The 27,842-nt window shown below is 43.9% G+C and overlaps 1 protein-coding gene across 3 annotated transcripts; it reads right to left on the reverse strand.

Moving 5' to 3' along the window:
- Positions 1 to 83: 83 nt before the first annotated feature.
- Positions 84 to 27,842, reverse strand: IQCC (IQ motif containing C). 3 transcript variants are annotated; one of them, XR_014979951.1, is made up of 5 exons: positions 27,705 to 27,842; positions 23,118 to 23,261; positions 21,260 to 21,599; positions 1,580 to 1,779; positions 84 to 1,213 (listed from the first exon to the last, which is right to left on the reverse strand). XR_014979951.1 is itself a non-coding variant. In XM_085648431.1 (5 exons), exons 1-5 carry the CDS (start codon positions 27,783 to 27,785, stop codon positions 1,172 to 1,174), a joined length of 729 nt encoding a protein of 242 aa, XP_085504557.1. In that variant the 5' UTR covers positions 27,786 to 27,842; the 3' UTR covers positions 84 to 1,171. The 3 variants fall into 3 exon arrangements, 2 of the variants coding, with proteins under 2 accessions (XP_085504557.1, XP_085504558.1); XM_085648431.1 differs by having other exon boundaries at positions 1,658 to 1,779; XM_085648432.1 differs by lacking the exon at positions 27,705 to 27,842 and adding an exon at positions 24,816 to 25,358 and having other exon boundaries at positions 1,658 to 1,779.

Consider the following 27,842-nt stretch of genomic DNA (forward strand, 5'->3'; position numbering starts at 1 on the left):
AATGATGTAGTCTCTGCTGACTAATGAAAGATACACTTTCAAAGTGAACAGTTATGTTCAAAGAAGCAACATTAGTAATCAGGTTGTATTTAAAATCAGTTTATTATCTCACCTAGAAATAAATGAAGTTTAAATGATATAAAATGTATATTAACAAAAGAAAAATATTTAAACACAAAAATATGAGGATTGACACATACTGTGGGGAATGAGAAATTAAGTTGCACAAGAAAGGTAATGATTTTACTCCAGCTATGGCCCTCAGAGCGTAGATAATAAACTAGGCTGTTACCTGTCCAGACGTTTTTCCCAATACATTACCTCAGCTCGCACCAATACCATAAGAGAACTGCTGAATAAAAACCAAGATTCTCTCTAGAGAAAACTAGGTGAGCATCCAATGCAGAACAGAGTCCTTTGGAGGTCTTTCATTGCCAATTCGGTCTTACTAGTCCAGAAAATTAAACTTGGTGTTGGAAAGCAGAATATACAGTGAGTGAAGCTGCTACTGTCAGACTAGCGAGGCAGAGAAACACTGGAGTTAAAAAAGCACACTATCACAACTAAGCCTGGCTCGTAATTGTACCGAGAGTTCGTACAAAAACAATGGTTGGCCTGGTGTGCCAGTGAGGCTTAAGTAACACTGGCCAATGTACGTGCATCTGGAAGGTGCCGTCGAGATGCAACTGGTCATCCAGCTGAGGGCGTGAGTGGTAAGCTCCGACTGATGGATCGCATATATGTTCGAGTAACTCTCACACTGCTGCAGAAGATACAAGCCAAGGAGTGCCTAACTCACGCAGATGTCAATCCCCTGAAACAAGGATAGTGTGGCATAGGACGAGACCGAGGGACGTCAGGCTTGCGCAGTAGAGGTCTGCCGATGCCGGTCCAGCTTGATGCAAAGGAAGTTGCGTCTTTACAGTACGGTTTAATGTGAGGATCTGTTTGGTGCAGTCGTCGCTTGATCTCATTTGCGTCAGTTGGTGCAGCAGCCACTTACTAGCATGTATATCAGATCACACTGTGCAGCATGAAATGGGAGGGATGGCATTTCAGCAGCAACAAACTGTTTAACTTCTGGCAAGCAGCGGGAATCCTATTTCGTTGAGAGTTCCTTGCCTAGACAGTTTTGAACTCTAAATTCAGAAGTTCGCAGGAGTCATTTTTTCTACCGTTCTGATGTTCCGAGACTCTGCTTCAAGATCAAATACTGCAAAAGAAAGGAAAGAGGAAATGTCAAATGACAGAGCACCTGCACATCTTACACTTGTCAATGTCGCTCTTGCAAAACTCATTTATTTTAAAAGTCCTACCCCACAAACTGCCATCATTTAAGTCATATGTTGTTCAGTTCAATGATAAACTTTTATAACCCACCAATAAAGTTCCAAAAGAATCCAAAAGTAGGGATCATCTCCAAACCTTACTTCTTCGTTTTGCAAATCGAGTAATAGCATCAACATCTCCATCGCAGCAACAACCAAGCTACCAGGCCCCGGCTAATGAAAGGCCTCTCCCTTACACCAAGACATCCTCTCTGACTCTATTTCCCCCAAAAGCACAATGCCAGCACTACCTGCAGGCAAGCTCTTCTTCCGTTCACACCAGAGCCTCGCAGTTACGCCCCAGACACCCTTCAGGCTCAGTGTCTTACATTCTTGCGGCTCGCAATCGCCTGCTGCAGCCACAGCATCTCCATTGCCAGGTGACTTCGGTGATGTCGCAATTGCGAAAGGTTGCGGGGTAGATCGTCACCTCCAGCCTTGAGCGGGGGAGCTGAGGAGAGAAAGGAAATAGATTACAAGGGGCCAGCAGGTTGATTCAGCTTTGTATGCAGCAGTCGTGACAGTGAATGGAGAGACCACGGGCAGTGACGTAGTTATCATGGAGGTGACAGAGCACTAGCCAGCCATTGGCCAATAGCACATCTTATTCATCAATAATCAAGATAATCAAGATAATAGACTACGACTAGTTGCCGCACCACCCGCCATCACGAGCAATGAGGTGCTCTGTCGTACTGCTCCCGTCAGCCTAGATCTTCTAACTTTGGGGTCTCACCACACCAGGTCAATCGGACCTGATGTTTACTTACAAGGCTGGTCACCACTCCACTGCGTCCAAACCACCATTGCAGTAGTGTCAGAGTTTGCAAAAACTGTCTAAATTACCACCTGGTCCTGATGAACTGCCACTAGACCCGTTAGGGGCTTTCCAAGGCAAGAAACATGTCGCCCTCTCACGCCACACATGCCCTTTAGGACCACTGCATCCAATTAGGGTTGTAGCTTTTAGTTAGGTTAGTGCACCCTGGAATAACATTTTGACTATAGGGCTGCCCTAATCCTATTTTAACACCACTTGCACTCACTAAACTATTAAGTCCACGCACCCGCATACGCCTTACAGCTTCACCAAAGAATTCCGCGAAAGAGCCCCTTCGCCGGTGCTTGTCGAGCATTGCAGCGCCGCCCGACAAGGAGCTAGCCCAATGATGAAGCATGACATCCCTCTGGGAGTGTGAGGGCACTTTATCAAAGACCTGAACATTCCTACTCGCACTTAGGAACCGTACAGTAGTTTGCTTGAATCGGATATCGTCTAGGAGTATGTGCGCAGGACTTGGATAAGAATACTCCTGTTTCCTCTAATATTTGAAGAATTTGTTTTCTTTGCATCAGAGATGAAATATGGTAAAAAAAAGGAATTCGTTTAAAAATAAATTAGGGGCTCAGATGCTTTCTGCCAGTATGTGAATCGGCAGTCTCTGACGAGACGATCTTTGGGGCCCTCCCTTGAATTTAAAGTTGTTCTGTTCCCATAGCTTTTAGCAGAAGTGGGGTTGTTTCACGTGCCATGTGGTCAGTGCCCTGCCATTATATGGGCATTGAAGGCTCGGGACCTCCGACAGCTTGTTTGCTTTATGTGGGCCCTGGAGTGAATGCCTCGCCTTGTTTTTACTGCTGTTCGGACAGGACTAGAGCAAAATGAGAGTTTAGGCTTCTCTCAGTCAGCTGCTCGCACAGAAGTGGGAACGGAGTTTAGAGGCGCTGTACCATGGAGCTATGAGAGACCCCTGGCATTAAAGATACTCTTATTGCTCAAATCGTAGGCTGTAATGACAAACGTTTAATGCATTTCCCGAAGGGGTTGGATATAGCCTGATTTGGAAGAAAATAGTGTTGGGAAGTCAGGCAAAGCAAATAGTTTATATCCACAAAACAATGGTTTTGTGCGCAGAAAAAGACATTTAACTTTTATTAATTAATTTGCAAATCTTCCCTGCTTTTTATTTAGCTATACGTAAACTTTTAGTTTAAGTTATGACCTGGACAGCAAATAGTTTTTACCTTTCAGAACTATAGTATGCTGCCTCAAAGGCAGTCACCATCTTCTGCCCCCACAAGGCTTTGGTCTCCCCCTTTTTAAAAAAAACGTTATTTCGCTTTTTCTGGTTACAGCAACAAGTAACAAGAATGTCTCAGTTCTTCACCATCAGTTTCACGGTGACTCAATGATACTGAAAGCACGGTGCAGAGTCTAAGAATATCAAATCTGTTTAGTTCCGTGATAAGGAGGAGAAAAAACTTTTACAGTTAGTATAACTTTATCACCAAGGTTCTGTTGTAGGGGTGGCAGTCTGTGTCCAACACCAATGGGGAGGATGGTGGGGCATGCCCAATTATTGGAACGCCCGCGTTTCTCATTTAAGTTCTAGGTCTGGTAGTTCCACTGCAGTCTCCCCAATCAGTCCTCTCAGCGGGAACAGCACCTTCTTATTTGTGTTGATCCGAAGACCCGAGGTCACACCACACTTCTCCAGCGCCCGGAATAATAATCTGGCTGTGTTAGGTATAGCAGTGTGTTGTATGCATACAATAACACACTATGCGTGATGAGCCCCACCTGCATACCCCAATCCTGCTACACATCCTTCTGATACATTGCCAGTGGTTCCATGGCCAGGGCAAATAAAAGTGGGGACAATGGGCAGCCCTGGGCAAATAGAAGTGGGGACAATGGGCAGCCCTGCCTTGCCCCTCTGGCAAGTTCTATGCCCTCTGAGACAACCCCTCCCGTGCAGATCCAGGTCACAAGGTGAGAGTATAGCGGCCTATAGTCTGTTGTAGGAATTGTAGTCCAAGCCCCATCACCTGGAGTACCCTCCAGAGAGAGTCCCAGTTGAGGATATCAAATGCCTTCTCAATATCTAACACTGCTACCACCCCTTGCCTCTCTGGGTGATATGTATAACACGTGACAATCTTCAGATTTTCATGTGAGCACCCCTGCTGGGCATACATAACCCATATTGGTCCTTCCAAATCACCACTCTACTGAGGTGTGTCACTAAGGCCTTAGAAAGTATTGTGGTGTCTACGTTTATCATTGAGAGCAGGCGATAGGACCCTGGGTCCCTGCCTAGTTTTGGAAGCATAATAATTGTAGCTTTTCTCATGGAGGCTGGGAGCTCTCCTAACTGTCTGGCCTCCCGTAGGGTGTCCAGCAGATTAGGGATTGCCAGAGTTTGTTTGATAGAACTCTGCTGGAAATCAGTTAGGGCCTGGCGACTTATATCTAGGAGGCTCTTTGACTGCCTCTACCAGCTCATCATTACCAAAGTCTGCTTCTAAGCTCTCATATTGTTACTCTGTTAGCCTGGGCTGGGTCATCAAGTCTTGAAAATCAGTCCCCTGTTACAACAGATGTGGTGCCGCTTTCCTATATAGTTCCTGCAAGTGTTCCCTGAGCAGCTCATCAATTACCATCTGGGTGGCGACCGTCTCGTTTGTAGGGTAGGTCAGGGCTAGTATCACAGGTGCAGGCCGTACCGGTTTGAGGAGCCAGGCCCAGTCTTATGCCCTTCAGCACAGAAGTTTTGATGCTGTAGGCGCCTCGTAAAGCGATCTAATATATCCCATAAGACACAGAGTCTGCGCTTGGCAGCTACCTGGTGGCCACACTGTAGCCCTCGCTGGTTCATTTGCCTGCATTCTGACTAGCTGCTGTTCACAGTCCTGTATTTCACTTTCCCGCTGTAGGCGTGCACCAAAATATCTGGTGAGGCATTCCCCCGTATGACCACTTTCAGGTCCTCCCACTCTGCTCCCCGCATGGTCAAGGTCATTCAATTATTTTCAAAATTGTCTGTCAGTGCTTCTCTGATCTCCGTTTTATAGGCTTCGACTTGGAGGGTTTCAGGATTCGGCCTCTACAAGGGGACACAGGGATGCGTTCGCTCTATACTAAACTCCAGTGAGAGTGGGGCATCGTGAGAGAGAAACCTCATCAGATACTGAAAACCCCCTGCCCTATGTGCAATTGTCTCAGTGAGTAAGAACTGGTCCAGCCTGCTGTATGCCCCTCGGGTCGGGGTGTAACACGAGAACATCCTAGAGTCCGGGTGGGCCGTCCTCCAGATGTCTACAGAGTTAAGTTTCACCATGATTTCCTTGAGATGGGCCATCATGTTGGGGTTCTTTCAACAAAGGGGAGGGTCTGTCTGCGAAGCTGTCCAAAATACAGTTAAAGTCCCCAGTCCTTAGGAGGGGTGAGTCTATTTAGGTCAATTCCACCTCTACTGCAGCATAGAACTCGTTGTTGTCTGTGTTAGGGGCATACATATTTAGGAAGCACAGGTCACTATTGTCTATGGTGCCATAAAGCAACACATATCTGCCCTCAATATTGGCCTTGAGGTAGCGCATTTGGAACATAGCACTAGGTGCAATCCAAATTGAGGACCGCCCTTGCATAGTTGGAGAAGGTCGAGGAGTACAATTGCCCCCTCCAGATTTTACCCAGCTTCTGTACCTACCCCGCTAAAAGATGAGTCTCTTCAAGGTATGCTGTATGGACCCCTGACTCCTCAGGTCTGACTGTACCCTGTGCCATTCCACAAATGTATCCAGTCCCTGTACATTCCAGGGGACAATAATAATTATGGCAGTCATCCAATCCAGTCAAGTATTCTCCAGATCTACATCGGCTTCCCCCCTAAGGGCTATCTCAACCCAGTCTTCTCGGGTCTCCTTACCCTGAGTGTTTTTCAGGGCTGCCCTTATCTGCGGCCCAACCAGCAATACAGTTCCCTAAAGCTGGAGGCTGATCACCTGAGGGGCCTATGTATTCCTAGGGCCACCTTAACCCAGTCCACTTCAACACTGCTACCCGCTGTTAAGCCCTCCAACCATATCATGAGTCTCTCAGGGTAGGATCTTTTAGCATTTCAGTTTCCATGTACACCTATCATTCCACCATCGGTGTCGCTGTGACTACCTCCGCCAGGGCTCTGGCCTCTTCTCTTTCTGCCTTGCAATCGTCAATGTCAAAGGTTCTGTCAGAACAAACCACCACGTGCAGTTCAGACTGTATACTCACTTTGGTACCTTGTGGCCGTCTACTGGCCAGGCAAGTCCTTGTCTCCTCGGGGTCCAGGAGTGAGAGTCTCCGCTTGCAGATATCAGGGGTGCTGCTCCCCACCGTGTTTCCACCAAGTCCCATGGCTTTTCGGGTATGGTAAAAGAGTATGCTTTGCCCCCTTGGAGAACATTAAACTTCTGGGAAATAAGAGCATATAAAGCAGTTCCATAGCCCTCAGATTTTGTTTGACAGCTGTGAGGGACTGTCAGAGGCGCTGGACCTGCTGTGTATAGTCTGGGAATATACGTATAACAGAATGATCAAATGTCGGGTCTCCCGATTCACGTACCAGCCATAGGATCTGCAGATAATGAGTTTTGCTATTATTGTACATGGTGGTGCAGCCGGCTGGGGTCTAGGGGGTCAGAGACGTGTGAGCCCTTTCTACTACAAAGCCTCCAGAGAGTGCATTTGGGTCTACAGTCAGTTTAAGCAAGCGTTACAAGAATAATTCAAGGGTCGACCCCTCAACTCCTTTGTGGAACCCCACAAAGCAGGGGCTGAAGCGACGCAAGTGCCCTTCAGCATCCTCGACTCTCTCCTCAAATTTCCTGGGATGCTCTGTGAGTGAGCCAACAATCGCCTTTAGGGTCTGGACTTCCTCTTGTAAGGCTGTTACATCCTTCTCAGTAGCCAAGGATCGTTCATCCACTTTACAGAGATCTACGCAAGGCAGGTTTACATACTGAGAGATAGAGTATCGCTTGTTTTCCGATGCCAAGAACGAGGCTCGATTACGTCCAGGATTTGGGTACCCATGGGTCCCTTCAGCGCCTGCACTGTTAAGTCATTCTCAGCCTCTGTTGACAGCAGGGGGGAAGTGGGGTTCTTGTCTCTCTGTCTTGCCCCCATGGCAGCAAACTGGTCCATTTTAGTTTGCTGTGTCTGCTGAGTTCCGTCTTTGACCATTGTGACTCGCTGTCCAAGGGCAGAGGGTAGATTCAATGGTGTGGTAGGCCTGAAGAGACAGCCATCTGAAGTTTCTATATTCTTCACTTCTCGAGCCAGGGGTGGGGTGCAATGTAGTTTCTGTAGTTCGTAGGGGGCCTGGGGATTCCAGGCTGTTGGAATTCGCAAGCAGCCCATCTAGGCCCCCCCACCCGCTATCTACCACAGCTGGTCACACTCAATGCTCTATTCGTCTTGGCCAGGCTCCTCTCCAGCGTCCGCTGCCCTCCAGGGCGCCGCTACTTAGCTGTCCGCTCCGCGGACGCCCACGCAGCAGAGAAGGTCTACAGCCCAATATCGCAGTTCATTAATGCTTTCTTTGCTGGTTCCGGTCTCAATGTGTTCAGCTGCTCGTGGTCGTCAGTGCCAGTTGGGCAGCACCGCACAGGTGACCCAGGAGCGTACTTATTCAGCTGCTTTCAGCCATCTCGTTGGGTCTCACTTTAAATCAGGATGCCCAACATAGGTCCAGGAGTGATGAACCCAGGCCACAGTTTCAGGATGTCATAAATTGTAATTGCATTTATATATCACTTACTACACCTGATGGGACATTAAAGCACTTCATGGCGTACAGCATGCTGCTCCAGAACCCAAGTTTAGTGATTAGTCCAGTGTTATTGGTTACTGTCGATTAATAATGATAACATTTAAAAAAAATAAAAAAAGCACAAATTTTTTCTTTAACGTTTGATTTAAGTACTTGGCATCAGCGTGCAACTGGTGTGGCATTTAATGATTAAACAATGTAGATTTTAACCACGATGTTTGGTTTACAATAGATACGCGAGGTTTGTTTTGAGTACTTTAATTCTAAATCTTAAAAACACACTTAAAATTGTACCATCTGCTTTGGCTGTTAAATGTGCAATGCAGCAGTGTCCAAAAGGAATTCACATATGCAAAAGCAGCATGCCAAGAAAGTAGGTAATTGCATTTTAAATTACTGGTGTTTTAAGAATCTGTTTTGAAAAAAATGCTCTAAATCACTAAAAAAAGTCTGAAACCCACTCAAATGTGGGAATTTGGTCAAATGGGAAGTGATATCACTCAAGGTCAACCACTAGAAGTGTCTGAAAAAATGCAATACTAATTTACCTATAACTGAAGTGTGTGACTGATTATAAACAATGTGTTCATATGTTAACTCCCCTTTTGGAAAAAGTAAAACAATTAAAATAGCCCCACCATACTTTGAAGCATTGCTGGGGACCGAACCCTCCTCTCTCTCTCCCTCTCTCTGGGTTGTCATCATCTTGCATTATCTTTGAATCCTTTTAATATTGGTGGGAAATACCAAAGTACCAGTCCATATGTGGCGATATACACTCTAGATAAGTTTACATACAATGAATTTAAATGGAATATATTTCCTGGGTTTGTGGAATTTTAAAAAAATCTGGCCTACTTCGAAGTTAAAGGCTCCATAAAATTCATATCTCATGAGGCCATGGTAGCATCTGCCAGCTTGTTTCACTTCCCAAGTCCACCACCCCGCTCCGTCCCACTGAAAGGGTGGAATTCATTAATTGAACTCAGCATGTATACCAGTGTTCTAGCGGCAGACCACAGATGCAGATCTTAACATATATATATATTACCTACTGGCGGTCGCCAGTAGGTAGTTATAGTTAGGACCACGTTTCCATAGGAAATCCGCAACATTCTATTTTGAATAACTTTGGGGCCGGTTGACGAAACCTCGCGAATTTTTCAAAATAGGTGGGGCGCTACGCTCCGCTCCTACCCTGAAAGTCTCGGGGGGATTCGTCAAGCGGGGGCTGAGATAAAAGGGGGGTCCCAAAACGCGTTTTTCCCATGCATTTTTCCATAGGACCTTTAGACACAGCTACAGCCCGAACGGCTGAACAGAATTACTTGAAATTTGGCAGAGAGGTAGTCCTCAGGTCAAGGAAGTGCCTTTTGTAGGTTTGGTGTAAATCTGTAAAGTAGATTCTGAGAAAATAGCCTTTAAATCAATATATATATCTGTGGCAGCTTACGGTGCGCTTACCGTACGCGTACGGTGGCGTGCGCGAGCGCGATTCTGATTGGCCCTTAGATCTTAGTAAACATTCGAATCGGTCGAAACCAGGAAGCGGCGGCTGCCATTTTCTCTCTCGCACTCTGACAGGGGGTTGAAAAACAAAGTGCAAATCATGTAAAGGGGCTGTTTACACAGCTCCCAAGCACCTAGCCATGTCGAGGGAGTCCCCAACGATCCCCCAAGTGAAAAAAGGCAATTTTAATTTTTTCGAAAATTTCGCCGATTACGCTTACCGTACGCGTACGGTAAGAAATAATAATAAAAAAAAAATATATCCACATTCTCCCGACCCCGTGTTCAAAAGGTGCGCGCACGGAACGAACTGCGTTAAGTGGGCGCACACGCCACAAATGGCGTAAAGTAACTTAGCATTTAAAAAACCGTACAAATTCACTGAAAAAACCATAGGTTTCACACACGTTATAGTTAGGAATTAGCATTTAAAAAACCTTGCAAATTCACTGAAAAAACCATAGGTTTCACACATGTTATAGTTAGCTGGACATTTTACTGATAAAAAACCAATGAAATTCCCCCGTTATAGTTACTGTAGGCAACTATAACTCACGCGACCGTAATCCTCTGCTGATGACATATGTGTCTTTATGAAAAAAAAATATTTGTAATATATGTATAGCTAAAATTTAATGGAAGAAGACATGGGCAAATAAGTGTCTAAATACAGTATTAGCATCAGCAGAGGATTGCGGTCGCGTGAGTTATAGTTGCCTACAGTAACTATAACGGGGGAATTTCATTGGTTTTTTATCAGTAAAATGTCCAGCTAACTATAACATGTGTGAAACCTATGGTTTTTTCAGTGAATATATATATATATATATATATATATATATACACATACATACATATTACCTACTGGCGATAGCCAGTAGGTAGTTATAGTTAGGACCACGTTTCCATAGGAAAACCTCAACATTCTATTTTGAATAACTTTGGCGCCGGTCGACGAATCCTCGCAAATTTTTCAAAATAGGTGGGGCGCTACGCTTCGCTCCTACCCTGAAAGTCTCGGGGGGATCCGTCAAGCGGGGGCTGAGATAAAAGGGGGGTCCCAAAACGCGTTTTTCCCATGCATTTTTCCATAGGACCTTTAGAACGAGCTACAGCCCGAACGGCTGAACAGAATTACTCAAAATTTGGCAGAGAGGTAGTCCCTAGGTCAAGGAAGTGCCTTTTGTAGGTTTGGTGTAAATCTGTTCAGTAGATTCTGAGAAAATAGCCTTTAAATCAATATATATATCTGAGCCAGCTTACGGTACGCTTACCGTACGCTTACGGTAAGCGTACGGTGGCGTGCGCGAGCGCGATTCTGATTGGCTCTTAGATCTTAGTAAACATTCGAATCGGCCGAAACCAGGAAGCGGCGGCCGCCATTTTGTCTCTCGCACTGAGAGTGATTTTTAAAATATCAAGCCCAAAAACATGTAAAGGGGCTGTTTTGACAACTCCCTCCCACATAGTCATGTTGAGGGAGTCCCCAAACATCCCCCAAGTGCAAAAACGGTTTTATTTTTTTTTCGGCAATTTCGCGGGGTACGCTTACCGTACGCTTACCGTAAGCGTACGGTAAAAAAATAAAAATAAAAAAAACACTATCCACACTTACCCCACCCCCTGTGCTTTTGGTGGCCGAAGGCCACCAAAAGCACAGGGCTTATGTTAAGGGCAAAAAACACTATCCACACTTACCCCACCCCCTGTGCTTTTGGTGGCCGAAGGCCACCAAATGTACAGGGCTTATTATAAGGGAAAAAAACTTAGCATTTAAAAAACCGTACTAATTCACTGAAAAAACCATAGGTTTCACACACGTTATAGTTAGGAATTAGCATTTAAAAAACCTTGCAAATTCACTGAAAAAACCATAGGTTTCACACATGTTATAGTTAGCGGAAATTTTACTGATAAAAAACCAGTGAAATTCCCCCGTTATAGTTAGCGCAGGCAACTATAACTCACGCGACTGCAATCTTCTGCTGATGACATATGTGTCTTTATGAAAAAAATATATTTGTAATATATGTATAGCTAAAAATGTATGGAAGAAGACATGGGCAAATAAGTGTCTAAATACAGTATTAGCATCAGCAGAGGATTGCAGTCGCGTGAGTTATAGTTGCCTGCGCTAACTATAACGGGGGAATTTCACTGGTTTTTTATCAGTAAAATTTCCGCTAACTATAACATGTGTGAAACCTATGGTTTTTTCAGTGAATATATATATATATATATATATATATACACACATATACACACTAATTATCTTCAGGACCCCATTTTAAAGATTACCAGGGCCCTTTGTAAACTGTAATAATGTAAATCACCACATTGACTGCGAAATATGGTGGTCTCTAATGTGCATGCATATTTGTCTCTTTGTGGCAAAATTGAACCTTTCATGGATTACTCGTTCTTACAAACCCCGGATTCCTGCCAAGATCTCCTATGTGCTTTAGAAAAAATTAGAAAACAAATGTAATAAAATAACCCCAGCCTCCCTACCCTGTGCAAACTCTGTGGGACCTCTTGATATTTTTTTTGTGTGGTCGCCGGAGAAGGAGGAGGTCAATCACTGTTCAAGACCAATTTCTATAAGTTTCTGGTAAACCGTTCACTTGGTGTATGCAGCAAACTTTCACTGCTTGTGGCCTCGTTCGGCTTTTTATAAAATACTGAGGCATTACTGGTCAAATTTTCATAATGACTACAATACTAATGCAGAGGCGTGTTTTTGCTTAACATAGCCTTTTTAAGTAGTTTTTAGGCCTCTCCTACAGAGAACTTTAGCTGTATGTCGAAAGAAACATTGTGTAACATACTAAATATGTCGAGCAGACTTAGTATCCGTACATTACTCATGATTGGTTGGCTTACTTCCCTATTTGATTTGGCAGTATATCTGATGGCTCTCCTTCCCCTTCTGGTGTTTGTGCCACCCCTGGAGCTTAGCTGGTTTACTGTGTTTCTTCCGGGATGAGTTGCTTACTTCCACTGCTTACAATGAGGGAACTGCTCTTTTCTTTTAGCACTCCATGGGTGTGCAAGTAGTTTCTTACTCTCTTCAACGGGTGTTGCTTACTCTCTCACATCCTCACCCCACATTCTCAATGTTGCAACACCATCTCAAGCTTCTCCCACCCTTCCCATCCTGCTCCTCAGTTTGTTTTTTACCTATTACCCACCCAGATCCTCCCTGTCTCCCCCATTTTTCTCTGTCCCCCTTTTTAAAAAAAAAAATAGTATTTTGTTTTTTATTCTTCGCAGGGCTGAAGTTCGATATCAGGATGCTTCAAGATGGTCATATGTTATCTTGGAATAGTAAATAAAAGAAGATGGGCTGCCACAGCTTCATGATTCGTACATGCGCATACACAGTGATGCATATGCATGCACATAATTAATCAGGCTGGGACCAGTCACTTTGTCTTTTTTTGCTAGTTGTTTTTGCAGATGTTGTCCAGCATCAACAAAAAGCATTGGCAAAGCCAAAAATCCAGCTAGGCATTTCAAAGGCACATCCGATTGGCCAATATAGGTCTTATAAGAAGAGGGGCAGGGAGCAAAGGAGCAGTTTGCAGAACCCAACATAGACGGGTGGGCAATGGGGGTACAAGAGGGAAAGTGCATAGCAGCCGGAACACACCCTGCATCCATAAGATAACATACAAACACTCTGTAAACATTACAAAACTTTATTACTGTAGCCCTTCTCAAGTATTCCTCACTCTACATGCCTTGTTCTCATTCAATTTAAGTCTCCCTTCTACCGTCTCTTCAGTGTCACTTCATTCCTCCACTTTCATCCTCACTTCTCTTTTCTGTTCTTCCTTCGTACTCTGAGGCGTAGGGCAGCATAAATGCAATTAAGAGCCACCAACATAACATTTTACCTTACAGTAAAAAACGTATCTGATCAAATGCTCGCAACAAGTCTCAGCCCCACTAAAGGGGAGGCACCAAAGTATGTTAGTTACTGAGTCAGTGGAAATTCAGATATAACAGTGCTGCACCTTCACCCTCACTGTTCTAGGAGTTCCCTGCCACTAAGTGATTATCGTGAAATACCTTTACCTACAAAGAGAAGACGGGTACTTAAATTTCACAACCGTTAACAGAGATGCAAAACTACGCCATTTCAACACCATACAACCGCAAGCAAAGCTAACGGGCACCGCAAGCATCACCAAATCACTCAACCTGGCAATTGTTTATTCGTACAATGATCTGGATTCTTATTTTAAAATAAACATTACTTGACATGCATTCATCCAAGCAATCACTGCATTAAAATAAGAGACATTAACTCCGATATTCTGAATATAGGGAGCAGGATGAACTTTTTCTGATAGGAACATATTGACTTATTTATGGTAGGTACTGTCTGCACCAGGGGAAAAGGATGGAGGAGACATACCAGTTACTGACAGAACAAAAAAACACTTTATGGAAGGTTTGCTCGCAGTGTACGACAGTCAAAAGCCCACTGTGAGAAGTCATAGAATCATAACCAGGATGACCCAGAAAAATAGCCAGCGCTGAATAACATGATCTTCTTGGGTTATCACTGACCCCATGGCATGACCTTAAGCCATTCCACATATAAAAACATCACAAGATTCACAATCCCAAAGACGGAAGAGTTCATAAGGTCATTTTCTGTAGTATATACAGTCACCTCACTATTAACTAAGTGTGAACCCCCACCAACTCAACTCAACTCTCCTCCACAAATAACATGCACCTGTTTGGTGCTTGTTTAAAAAAAAACTAAGTTCTCAATACAACAGAAAAGGTGAGACTGTCTCTATGGTGGAATGCACAGAGCTTCACAGATACAGGTCGGACATACAAATGGATGCTGGTAACCATAATCAGTGATTTGAGTGTCTTGCTTACAGAAGGAATAAAATCCATAAACTCTGTAGCAAAGAGAAGCCACCATGCACTGAACACAGTAGAGTCCTGAGAGAGAGTGCAAGGTCTGTAGTAGTAAAATACTTTTATTGTATTAATCAATCGATTACAATAAAAATGCAAACATTTAAAAGAAACATTATCATTTAAAATTCCAATAATTATAACTTGCTATCATAGTCAATATGACACTTTGTAATACAATAATTATGCAAGTTCCCTCAATGGTTCCGTTCATTATTCATCCATCTTCTACCACTGTAGCACAATATTGTTTACTTCAGTCTATTTCTTTTTCCAAGTTAAAGTGCTAATGTGCTGAAAAAGCAAATATATGCATCTGATTTACCATTAAAGATTCTATACGTTGGCCTCCCTGGTGCAAATAAAAGTTATATTCACTTTCCTCCATTAATTTACATATATTATTTAACCTTTTGCCATTATTATAATCTTTTCGGTTCAACCTATGATTTCATAGATATACTAAAGTGCTAATGTGCCAAATGTGCAAAATTCATTCACCCTTCTACCTCTGTATTGTGTTCTTTTAACCCACTTTATTATTTTCGCCAATATAATAAAGTGCCAGAAGTATAAGATACATAACTTTCACGAAATTATACAATTTAAATTCCAATCTGTGTTGCTTCCCACTATATGGGACATCTATGCTGTTAATGCTTTACATGCATGATCTAAAAACATTATCATCGTTATTGCACTGTCTTCTTGGAGTCTAAACCAGTGTCTAACGACCTCAGCAGTTGTTCGTATTTTGGCATTTTTAAACACGGAGCCCAAGTATATCCTACGTATGGGCAACAGCTTAGGTCAGGTATATATTAGATGTACAAGAGATTCAACGGTAGCTCCACAGAACAGGCAAGCTGGTCTGCCTTTAAGTGCCTGGTTCCATTTTTCATCAAACTCCCAAATCAGTATATAAAATAGTCTAGATCTGGTCATTTGCCACATCTCTTGTAAATCAGGCAAATCGTAAAATCCTAATCCCATCAATGTGCTGTACAATTCTCTGTATTTCAATCTCCCTAACTCTTCAAATATTAGATGTTTCAATATAGATGAGTCAGCCTTGGAACAATCAATGTATTTCACCACAGCTTCTGTTGTGCAATAGTGCCAGGGATTTTTTTTTTTAAAAGAAATTTTTATTGTTTTCACAAAAGTTATAACAAAGGACACGAAATCAGATCGTATACACATTAAAGTAGACAAAACACCATACATAATCATCATTTCTCTAAGTAGACCTAGATCGGGCCCCCTGAGGCCATCATTATCAGCCACCCTCCCCCTCTTCCCTTCAGTTTCTTTAGTCATCTGAGTCAGAAGACTCCTCATCAGAAAGAGGTGGTGGATCACATATGTTGCCCCTATATTTGTTCCATGCTCCCCACACTCTGACCCATTTTCGAGGACAACCCCGCCTGATAAATACAAAACGTTCAGCAAACATAGCCCCATCCATTTCCTTTTTCCACATCGACAGTAGCGGTGTCTCCACCGCTCCCCATTTTTGGGCTATGATCCGTTTAGCCATCATGTTCCCTACCGTCACCCAGCCCTGCGCCTGGCGATTAAGATCTGTGGGCTCCCACACATTCAACAGACAGCGTCTGGGTTCTGGCAGCAGTGATACCCCGCACACCTGCGACATCGTTCGCAGCACTCGCCTCCAGAAGAGTTGAAGAACCGGACAGTCCCAGAGCAGGTGATAGAAGGTCCCCTCCTCCCCGCAACCCCGCAGGCAGAAGGGATGTGGTGCTCTGCCCAGTTTGTGCAATAGGCTTCTGGTGAAATATGAGCGATGTAGAATACGAAGTTGCATAAGACGCAGCCGTGAGGGTATACCCGCCTCGCGCGGTGACGCCAGCGCCTCCCGCCAATCTGGGTCATCGAAATCGCCGACCTCGTCAGCCCATTTCTCCCGCAAGACCCCCATAGGGTCCGGCAAATTGTTGATCAGTTTGCGATATGTGAAAGATGTGGCCCGCTTAGGCATGTATTCGGTCAGCAGCCTGTCTTCCAGCGGAGATGCCTCTGGAACCTGCACACCTGGGGTTAACTGTGTCGTTAGGGCGTGTTTCATCTGCAGGTACCGGAATCATTCTGAGGGAGCCAGCTCATACTGTTGTTGCAAACGAGCGAATTGAACAACCTCCCCTTTGTGCCACACGTCGCCTATCACCGAGATCCCGATAGCGTCCCAAGCGGCAAAGCCCTTGATGTCCCTGAGCCGTCCCAGTCGCTTCGTGTCCCAGAGAGGCGTAAGCTGCGTCAGGACTCCGCGCCACCCCAGCCTGGCCTGTGCCACGTGCCAGAGAGACACAGTCTGACGCAGAGGGCCAATCAGCTGCGGGGCCAGCCGGGCATCATACAATGGGGCTAGCATACCCCTTTCGCCCAGTATATCCCTATCTGCCTTATACGCTGGATCTGACTGCGGCGCATGGAGCCACTGGTTGATCACCTTGAGCTGCGCCGCCCAATAATACAACTGGATATCTGGGAGAGCAATTCCCCCATCGTACCACCCACAAACCAGTTTCGCCTGTGCAATGCGTGCTGGTTTGTTGCCCCAGAGTAAATTAGAGACTTGCGCTGCAACCGCTCGGAAATAAGCCGGTGGCACCGGATAAGGAATATTTTCCAACACATAGAGAAACCTCGGCAGGGCCATCATTTTAAAGAGCGCCGCCCTCCCCACCAGGGTCAAGGGCAACGTTCCCCAGTGCCGCACATCCTGCTTGAGGCGGTCCAGTTGAGGGCTTAAGTTACGCCTGAAAAATTCCATCTGATCCAAGGCAACATGTATCCCCAGGTATTTGAACGACCCCTTCGCCACCTGTATCTGGCAGCCCTCCGACAGTCGAGGGGGGGGGGGCCCCTCAGCACCATGAGGACCGACTTCGACCAGTTGATCATATAGCCGGATGCCCGGCCAAACACCTCGCAAATATTAAGTAATGTAAGGATGGATCGCCTCGGAGATGACAAGTAAAGCAGTATGTCATCCGCGTATAGGGAGACGTGGTCTTCCCAGTTCGCCGACCATCGAAGGCCTCTCATCATAGGCTCCCACCGTATCCATGTCGCGAGGGGCTCGAGTGCCAGGGATTTTAGACCGATTTCCAATCTCATAATACGGTGTGGGGTTGCCTGTTATAGATTTAATAAGGTGTGTACACATTTCATAAAACATCTCAAAGTTAGAGATTACCTTCTTACTCATTGCTGGGCATACATATAATAAATATGGAACTAAATTCATATGTAATGCTTTAAGTGATGGGCTAATCGCTTTCCCTCCAAACACTTTCATTAATCTTGAAATTGATTTAGTAATGACAGCTGATTTCGAATTTCTACTGTCCGAATGACTAGACTAAGATAACTTATTATCAAAAATCACTCCAAGGTAATCATATCGCTCCACTACTTCAATTGATGTTTCTCCTAGTGTCCACCTTTTAGGTTTTATCGGCTGTCCAAAGGTCACAATTTTAGTTTAGGATACATTGGCTATCAATCCATTCGCTGAGTTGTAAGTGTATAATTGTTTCAGTAGATGCTGGAGTCCTTTGGGAGTTAGAGACAGGATCACTAGGTCATCAGCGTACGCTAGGTATGGTATTTTATTACCTCTTAATTTTGGTGCGATACCCATATCAGACTTTAGTGCCATATCTATGTCAGCAATGTAGAGAGAAAATAACAATGGTGCGAGAACACAACCTTGCCTAAGGCCATTCTCAATTCCCATTTTTGGAGATAACGTATTATCAATTATTAATTTTACCTGTAGCCATGTTTCCGAATGTAATCTGATAATAAAATTCAGACGATCGGATCAATTCCCCATGTTATAAGCTTACTCCATAGCCCTTGTCAATTTACCTTATCGAACGCTGTGGAGTAATCCACGAAACATGCATATAGTTTTGTTTTCTGCAAGCATGCTTTTTTCCCCTAATAGAGCCAGTGAAGTGATTGGTAGTAAAGATTTTTCCTCTGCTCAGAGCTTCAATTTGTTTTGACAGGTGTTTTGCAAACAATCTCCCTTCGAAGTCTAATAACGCAATTAATCTGTAGATGGACGGATCAGCTTTTGGACCGCGTTTCTATATTGAATGCCCAATAGCTCCTTTCCAGGAAGATGGTATTTCCCTAACTTGATTACCTGTAAAAACAGCCGTTCTAACAACATACTCCAAAAGGTTGTATTTAACTTGACTAGATCTATCAGAATATATATCATTTGGTCCTGCTGCCTTGGATGAGCGTGCCCTTTTTATTAGTTCTGCTATTTCTTCCTTTGTTATATCTGGAAATATTTCATCAACTTTCGGCGGTATAAAATTACAATGTAATAGGTGACTTATACAGAACTTTGATGCAAGTTTCCCACTTATCACTTGGGATAAACTGTTCATCAGGCTGCCTATATGAGACTGTGCCATGTCCCACCAGAGACTAATATCGTCGTTCATTCCTGGTTAATATAGCATGATATAATTTTGCATAAGCATTATTCTCACATTACCACTTTATTTGTAAATGTCTGGTCTTCAATTCTATCCTTAAGTCTGGTAGCCTCAGATTACGATCATTAGACATTGGAAGTTTTAGTGTATGTCGCACCATCTTACGGTAAACTCTCTTTGATTCAGTTAATTCCCGAGTCTTGGGTGTAATTACAGGTTTTGTTAGCGGTTTCTGTAATTTGGCCACAAGGGTCGATAATATATTCTTTGTTATAGTTTGCCAAGCAGTCATCCAGCTGTCCCCATTTTCCAGCAGCACAATAGCTTTTCTAATACTCGATGACATGATTTCTTCTAGATTCAACACCTTCTCATTTAGCGCATTATTCCAAATAAGCTTTTTCCCATTCTCAGCAGTCAATCTGCCACTATTGGCCATTACAAGGGTCTCCCAATGATCATGCTTAATGTTAATAACTAACCTGTGAGGATCATGATCGCTCTCGAGTCTTGGTATGATAGCGTACTTTTTACACAGATGAAATTAGGATTAATGTACAAATGTGTAGTCTATAGTTGAGGAACCCATTGGCCATCAATAAGTTGATGAGGCCGGTTGATCTTCTGCTAGCCTTCTATTTAAGATTCTATATCTGAACTGGTCATTAAATCATATGTGAACTTGGTTAAAGTACACATTTTTTTAGGGTTATTTTGTAAACGAATTTTGTGTTGTGGACTGATAAAGTTCATATGTGGTTGCTCCCTGCTTAGTTTTATTATTCGCCAAAGGCAGTAAAGTTTGATTAAAGTTAAAATGTATGTACACAAGAATTATTTGCTCCAATTCCTCTAGTGTTGTCCGATATCTACATTTGTTTTTCACCAGTTGAGGAGGAAAATATATATTGATGATCAAAATCTTTGTAGAGTTAGGATTTGTTAAAAGAACTGGTGATATATATTTTGAAGATGTTTTTATTTGTTTTACTTGTCATACATAGTTTGTTACTTATTGATATTGTCAGACCTCAGCTTGGCCTTGCAAAGACATTTTTTTGCTTTAATTTCATGTGTTGTATAATTTGGTATGGTTAAATTTGCAGATTGCCAAGTTTCCTGTAAACAGTATAAAACTAGAAATGTTTCCCCAGTGCAAGTTCTGTTTCACTTACGGTTTGTGTATATGCATTTTCTAGCTGAGCACTTTTTTCCAGTCACACCCATGTTAGTGGACTAGGCTACGTGCATAGAGTTTGTCCAGCTACGTGGCGCAGTTTGATGAAAAGAAAAGAAAAATCACCAATTGCTTGCAGCTGTGTCCTATCCAGAGAGATGTGATATCGGGCTACGATTATCTTTTCAGTTGTATAGTGCAAACATCTCATTCCATGAGCCAAGCAGACCCTACAATGATCCCTGGGTCTTCCTTGATTTTATAAGTTTCCCAGGAGACTGCAGAAGAATCCTAGGAGGACAGATATCAGGGAATGCATAAGGTACGCAGTGTTGCTCATGTTCCTCCAATCCAGCAGATTCTTTCCCACACAGCAGAAGAAAAGATAGCACTGCTGCACAAAGCCCTCTTTTTTCATATTCTTTATTTTTAAAGAAGACTTTGCCCACACTGTGCTTAATGAAGATGGCAATATTTTACAACAACAAAAATTAAATTTGCAATCTACCGTGGTTCACAACTTCTCACTGCCTTCCTATGTGTCTCTTTCCTTCTGCATACGTGCAGGCATCCCTTGGCTTATCTCTACAGTAATGGCTCCTCTCTTCTCCTTCAACTTTTACAGGAGTAATGCAATAACCATTAGGAAACCAGCTCACATTCACCAAGCCCAACACACGCTGGTACACAAAGCCAGCTTCAAGTTTATTTGGGGCCAGCCTTCAGACTCTGCCCTAGTACCATATAGGCCAATTTTACTCCAGTTAGCCAGAACTGGATCAAGCAAGCAGTGGAGTCAGCTTGAGACTTGAATAGCACCATGGCACGCTCAAACTCACATGTACAATCTACAAGGCAGACAACTCCGTATTCCAGATATGCCCAAATCCAAACCAAGAATCTCAGATTTCAGGCACATAACCCGACTGAAAAAACAGTATACAATTCACATACATTGTATATTCTTTTATTCTCCAAGTTTGCTTAAATACTTCATAAAATGTCGGTAAGAAACAAACATATGAAATAAGTGAGCAATGAGCCTAAGTCATAGTTTTTGCTCTCAATGTCATACAACAGTTAGAGAGACTGGTTTGGCTCATGAAATTAAGATAGCATACTTAGTGCGCTCACTCATCTCCTCCTGCATTGCCACTTAGCACGCATCTCAGACAGGTTCTCAAGAAAAGAAAGAGCTTAGTACACGGTTTTCTTTACCTCTGAAGCCATCGTTGGTCTCTGTCTCTGCAAAACTGCTGTTCCAGTCCGAGCTTCCAGTACTGCAATGCAGCCAGTCTATGTGCTCACAAGCTCCCGGATCCTTCCTCCGTTGATGGGATACCTCAGCATTGCCTTCCTGACTCAGTCTTGTTACATCCTCATCCTTTTGTGGCAAGTAATTCTCATGGGTGCCATGTTGACTCAAAGGGTCTAAATACTTCACCACTTCTTTCTCAGATTTCTCAGTATTTGATTGGCATAGCAGATCCTGCACACCCCTCAGGCGTCCAAGGTTTTCTGAAACCAGCTTGTGCTCATTCAAAGGCCACCCTTTGAACTAGAGAAATAAAACTTAAATTAATGAAAGAAACTAAAGATGCCGAGAACAGTAAAACAAACAGTTAACCACAGAGTTAGGAACTTATTTTGCTTTTGCCTCAGTCCATTCTACTTAAGTGATAGCATCAAAAGAGGATGCTGTTATTTTTTCCAGGGCTGAATCAACTTCGGAATCACAGTTCACCCTATTGTTGAAATCATTTCTACAGGCTGCCAGAACAAGCAATCATCCATTACATGCATCTTCCCACGCATGCACGCAACTGAGAAGTTGTATTTTTCCAATTTGGAGGCAAATCTGGGAACACATACAGTGGAATTCTATTCCCCACCCAGGGAGAAAATACTCAGGGATTGTGGTTTGATCTCAGAATGAACTGGCAACACCACACAATTCTGGAAGTGCTGTATGGCTGACGCAAAAGCTAGCACTTTGCATTCTGGCAACACATATCTTCTTTCCAAAACATTTAATATTGTGGAGGCAAATGCCACATTCATCCATGCACAATTTCCTCAAAAATACAGCTTTCGCTCAGTATGAATAAGCAGCATTTTGATAGCACACACTTTTCCTTCACAGAAAAAGGACTCAGAGGAGTGCATCAATTCAAACGTGTTTTGCTGTGAATCTGTCCACATGTACTCCATTGTTTTATCCGATTAGAACTCTCAAAAGTTCAATTTTTCAACACAGTTGCACCCAAACATGCTACAGTACTCATAGAATCAATTCAAATGCTTTTTGCTGTACATCTATTCACACAAACTCCACATTCTTCCCGGTTAGTACTCAGAAGGGTTATGTTTCTCCAGCAAAGTTACACATAAAACTGCTGTAGTATTCACAGAGACCAGCAACTTATAGTAACTAGTATCTATTATCCTGTACTGGGGCTTTTACAATAGCTCCCACCAGAATACTTTGGGTATTGCTCCATTACTCGACACAGTATGTTCTAGGTAATCTACCTGGTTCAGGAAACAATTACACTTTACCCCTTCTTTTCTCAAAAATACCAAAATGTCCCCTTGAAAACACTTGACAGAGGTTGAACATCCCAACATACATGGAACATTACTCACTCTAATAAGGAGGCTGTTAAAGCCAGTCCAAAAGGCAGCCTTTTCAAAGTTGTACAGCCTATTTTTGTGAGAAACAGTTAGATTACTGATGCTGGTGTCTGAATTATTTGGTGATAAGCAGATCATAGACCAAGTGCCAAAATGTGTTGGCATCCTACAGCATACGTGCTATATCATTGATGTTGAGCAAAGGATGAGCGTCCAATACAAACTTAACATTTAATGTTCTCAAATCCACACAATCTCAATTTGTTGTCTGATTTGTGGGTCAAAATTATGGGTAATACCCACTCTGACGAGTCAATATCCTCTATGGCTCCATCATGGTCAAGAGGAGAGAACATCGTCTTCATTTGTCATCTCAGAAACATACATACATGTTCAAGCGTGTGAGGCTAAAGCCAGACTTGGAGCAATCATTTCAACGTACTGCTCTTGAGAACTGAGGTTTGGGCATCAAGGACCCGGTCCAGGATAGCTGGGCTGAGCTACCCTCGATTTCCTGCACGATGTCCGAGTACTCTTGCTGCAGGAGCTGGAATCTTCGCCTCACCAGGAACCCTCTGACATGGGCCTGGAGATGAAACACAAAGACCCACACAAAAGTCATGCATCAGAGTCTTCTTATGGCTCTTCTGAACAGAATACTCAGACTGAAACTAGAAGAGGCATACTCAATAGCATTACAAGTCCTAATGCCAACCCATTTCTCATTATTACCTCCCTTTCCTTAACTCTTTGCAGAACTGTTACTCACACCCACTGCAGAGACGTTGAAAGCCATACATCCTTGTCCCCACAACTTGAATGTCACTAACTCCACTTTAAACCTGACAACCATAACCACTACTATATTACACATTTCCACAGTTGTTACTCCCAACTCCCTCGCCATGGTACCCCTCTTTCTTTCCCAACACCATCAACTCCTCATATCTCCTACTCTAACTATAAGGCCTGTCACTGATGTGGTTCCCTTCAGAGCCATCACACCTCCATAAACCTGTCTTACACCTGTGTTTACCTCACCTCAATGATTGTCAGAAGGCCTTTGGCTCCAATACATTTGAGTTACTAACACCCAACACATCCCACCTGTAAGACTGTTACTTCGCCAGATAACACCTTACTTTAATGTTCATCCCTTCACACTATGTGTCTCCCCATTTTAGGGCTGTCTCCCTCCCCAGTGTGACACCAGCTTGAATAGAGGACAGCACCAGTAAACCCCCCTTAACTACTGGGTTGTCAACCACCATACTGTTAGCAGCAAGGATGTGGTTTTCTGTGCCATCGTTCACTTGCAGGGCTATCGCTCTCCACTGCAACCAATCACCAGTACCCTCCTACCTCTTTTTTGTTCCATCTATGGTTGCGGGCTCGTACCATCCCCACTGAACACCAGACAACCAGTACTAGGCTTTCATATAACAAACAGCACAATCTGGGAGATTCTGAATGCTTTAACTGGATTAACACTTAATAACTACTTAATCTGTAAATGCTAAGACAGAAGAAGTGACTTAACTGGGGTCGGCATGCATGGAGCAATCTGCCCACACTCTTACCAACAGAAACATTCGTTTTCAAAAATCGTGTTCAGAAATAAAGGGAAAACAGGTCACCTCACAGGTCCAGCATGGCTCAATAAAACTTTTTGAGGGCTAATGGAAAGGTGCACACACATGCAGGTGATGCATTGAATAATTAACCCCTTCATTAAAGAAGGACGGCTCGCCCGCTCACAGATTTTGAAAAATGGTTGAATGGTGGCCTTATTATTTCCGATCTACGAAATCCCTTAATGGGTTCTGGGTTCACAGCTAAAAAACTGGGGCAAAAGTGGTGGAAAGAGGATTAGACAGAGACATGCATCTCAAAAGCTGGGAGCGCTTACACGATAAGGCCTAAGCAGCTGCTAGTTGTGTGAGAGTGGGAGACATCCTTACATACTGGTATCATACCCCACATAGATTAGCCCATTAGGATAAAACAAAATCAAATGCCTTCTGGAGAGGCTGCAAAGCCACAGGCACATTGATATACTTGTTATGGCACTACTCAAACCTCCATAAATAATGGGAGGGGGTCATTACAGAAAGAGATGGAGCTTTCGAGGTACAGATACCTGGAGACATGGAAGTGATTTTGCTGGATCTCCCATTTACTGGTGGATGGTCGCAGATATACGATAACAAGTAGCCTCCTAGCTCTCCTCCATTCTTCAGCTATGGGCTCACAACAGGTAAATGAGACTACCAGAGGATTGGAGGTAGAAATTAATCAGTATGAGGCAGTCTCTATTCCACTTCTCGGTTCCTTCCTGTTATACCCTCATTGCCCTTCCTACTTCACCAACACACACCTAAGGCTGGCAGCTAACAACGCACTGTCACTCTGTCAGACCCCAACTGGGGGAGATCACAGGTCTTGCAAAACTACTAAGCCTTAACTGTAGGGGTTGAGGTCATTTGCCACTGATGTTCCGGTGCCCATCCTACTATGGCTCTGCAAACTGGACCAGGATCAGCTCTATCCACACTGGACTCCCAGAGAAGAGAGGACGAGCATTCATAGTCTTCTCAGGTAGGTAGTTTTGGCGTTCTCAAGCTCAGCACTCAACAGTCGACAATAATTTTAATGTGCAAACCAGTGCTTGTCTGTACAAAAAAAGTACTTTAATACTATAGTTATACTAAACACTACACACCACAAGAAGACAAACAAGTCACTGATTCTGGACGAAATTCCCTATAGGTACTGCACCAACCCCACACCTGCTCTGTCCCCTCTAATGCGCTCTTTCTCTGGTTCCAGGTTCCCTCTTTCATCAGTATATAGGAGTGGCGTGATATGGCTCGGTAAGGTTTTAGGCACCCACAGTTCAAATACCTACAGCAGTTTTTGAGCTATCTTACCCCTCATAAGGATAGGGAATATGTTTGCCTTAACTCCAGGCTACTTGCTGCCAGGTACACATCAGCCCTGGTTGCAGCAGTCCTTTGAGGACTCTGTCAGGCACTCATTTCCCTGGTCATAAAGAACTTGAAGGCATATTATCAAGGACGCCGTTAAAAAATATCACCGGTTTAGCGGCAGAAAACTGCCGCTAAAGCGGCGATAATGGGCTTGATAATATGCCCTTGAGAATTCCAATAGAAGTCCATGTTCTGGTGTGAATGTGGGCTTCTATTGGAATTCTCCAGGGCATATTATCAAGCCCATTATCGGCGATTTAGCGGCAGTTTGCTGCCGCTAACACAGCGATAATGTTTAACACCGTCCTTAATAATATGCCCCTAAGAACTGGAACAGAGTGGGCCCACTTTCATGCAGAAAGTCTAGACATGGGATGTGAATCTACTGTCACAAAATGTGAAACCAGTTGGCGGTTTTCCAATTACGTGTACCCTCCAAGCTGTTGTGCAGAGCCAGCCTTTGTGTAGAGTGATGCTTCTCTCAGTAGGAAGCTCTATCCTGGGGCACACCCAACAAAGGCACAAAGAGGTGTGAGGATTCTGTACCTGGCTGTGGCAACCCCAACTAAAGAAGTAATCAGGGAAAGACAAGAGGCCAGACTTCATCTAGAGACTTCCTCCTCTTTCACAACAGAATGCGCAGTAACATCCTTCACCCCTACCATCCACCAAATAGCAGTGCTTAAGAAAACAAATAAACAGCTAATTTCTGAAAAATAGGGTTCATAGGCCAGTCTTGTCTTCCTTCCTCTCACTTCAGTTTCTTGATCTCCTCCTACAGCAACAGGATTGACAACACAAAACCAATATCTGGGTGCACAGCCCTCACTATTCACCTTGTGCTAGACCAGGGGTATACTGGCCGTCATTTTACACACACACACAAACACACACCATGCTGGTGGGTGGTCGCAGATATTGTACTCGCTGCACCCATAGACACGAACAGAGGTCAACAGAAAGATCTGGGTAAAAACACAGGAGCAGGACTTCACACAGGTGGGCCTACACACCTCAAATAGATAGACCCAAATAAAACAAGCATTGGCATTGCCAATAGGTCTCGCCTTTGGGACCTTATAAGTGTTTAGCCATGCAACAGTTGCATAACTAAATACTTATAAGGTCCCAAAAGCGAGACCTATTGGCTATGCCAAGCGGCCGCGAAAGTGAAAGTAATCACGGTCAAGCGTGGCGTGCGCGCCCGCGCACATGCACTGTAGCTCTAGGCTGGCCTGGTAGCACTTTTTGGAGCCCTCTCAATAAGTCTCGCCAGACCAGCGAAGGCGAGACCTAAAAAGGTCTGGTCACAATATAGATTTCTATGAACGATGTCGTGATGCCACCACCACCACTCTATGTGCTACCCCAGGACAAGGACAGGAGTCCACTCACTGTCAGTAATGAAGGCAGGCATGGTGTGCCCCTTCAGGCCGCAGGACATATTCAGCATCCCTCAAAAGCAGAGACAGCCCTACGCCTCTGCATACACGTTTAGATTAGTGGTCCATGGGCAGCAAAAAGTAAGGATACCAGATATACAACCAGTTGGGCACTTAGAGCAGATGAACACGCCTGTATAACATACAGGTAGCATGCAGGGGACTTTTCTAACAAACTCAGCCAAGTTAAAAATTAGAATTTTCGAAGACCTCGTCCACCCACACCAATGCTTCCTCGTTGCTGATTTCTACTTGCTTCCCTCTCCTTTTCGGCGCTGTTACCGACCACTCTTCCGTTCGCTCTACTTGTCCAACACACAACTAAAAGCAGGCTGCTTACAACGTACTTTCATTCGCTAAAGCCACAAACTTGCATTTCGGAGGGAAGGGGGGGTGTAAGTGGGCACGATACTCTATGCACAAGAGTTAACAAATCTTATGCACCACTCAACGCATCGTCTTGTTACCATCTACAACATTTAAAGTGGAAATACTTTGCAATGCGTTATTATAAATACATCCACAATTCTCCTGCCGCCCTCTAAGGAAAGGATACCTTAAGATCACATTAAACACGATAAATAAAACCGAAATAACCTGCAGCGCTATCACTCTTTTCCTGGTCTCATACGCCTCCATCCTTAAATCCATGCCTATGTTGGCCCCTCCCCTCCGCATAGCTACCCCAGCAACTGCCGTTTCCTGCCGGGCAGTTCAGACGAGAGAGAAAGAGAG

This window comes from Triturus cristatus, chromosome 3_2, assembly GCF_964204655.1.
Source record: "Triturus cristatus chromosome 3_2, aTriCri1.1, whole genome shotgun sequence".
Classification (NCBI taxonomy): Eukaryota; Metazoa; Chordata; class Amphibia; order Caudata; family Salamandridae; genus Triturus; species Triturus cristatus.

Excerpts from the sequence above, each read along its gene's own strand:
- IQCC (XM_085648431.1), bottom strand. The coding sequence starts at position 27,785 with ATGCGGAGGGGAGGGGCCAACATAGGCATGGATTTAAGGATGGAGGCG. Across the intron at positions 21,600-23,117 it reads AACCTCAGTTCTCAAGAGCA|TTCAAAGGGTGGCCTTTGAA; the intron begins GTACGTTGAAAT and ends TTATTTCTCTAG. Across the intron at positions 1,780-21,259 it reads GACCAACGATGGCTTCAGAG|CTCCCCCGCTCAAGGCTGGA; the intron begins GTAAAGAAAACC and ends TTCTCTCCTCAG.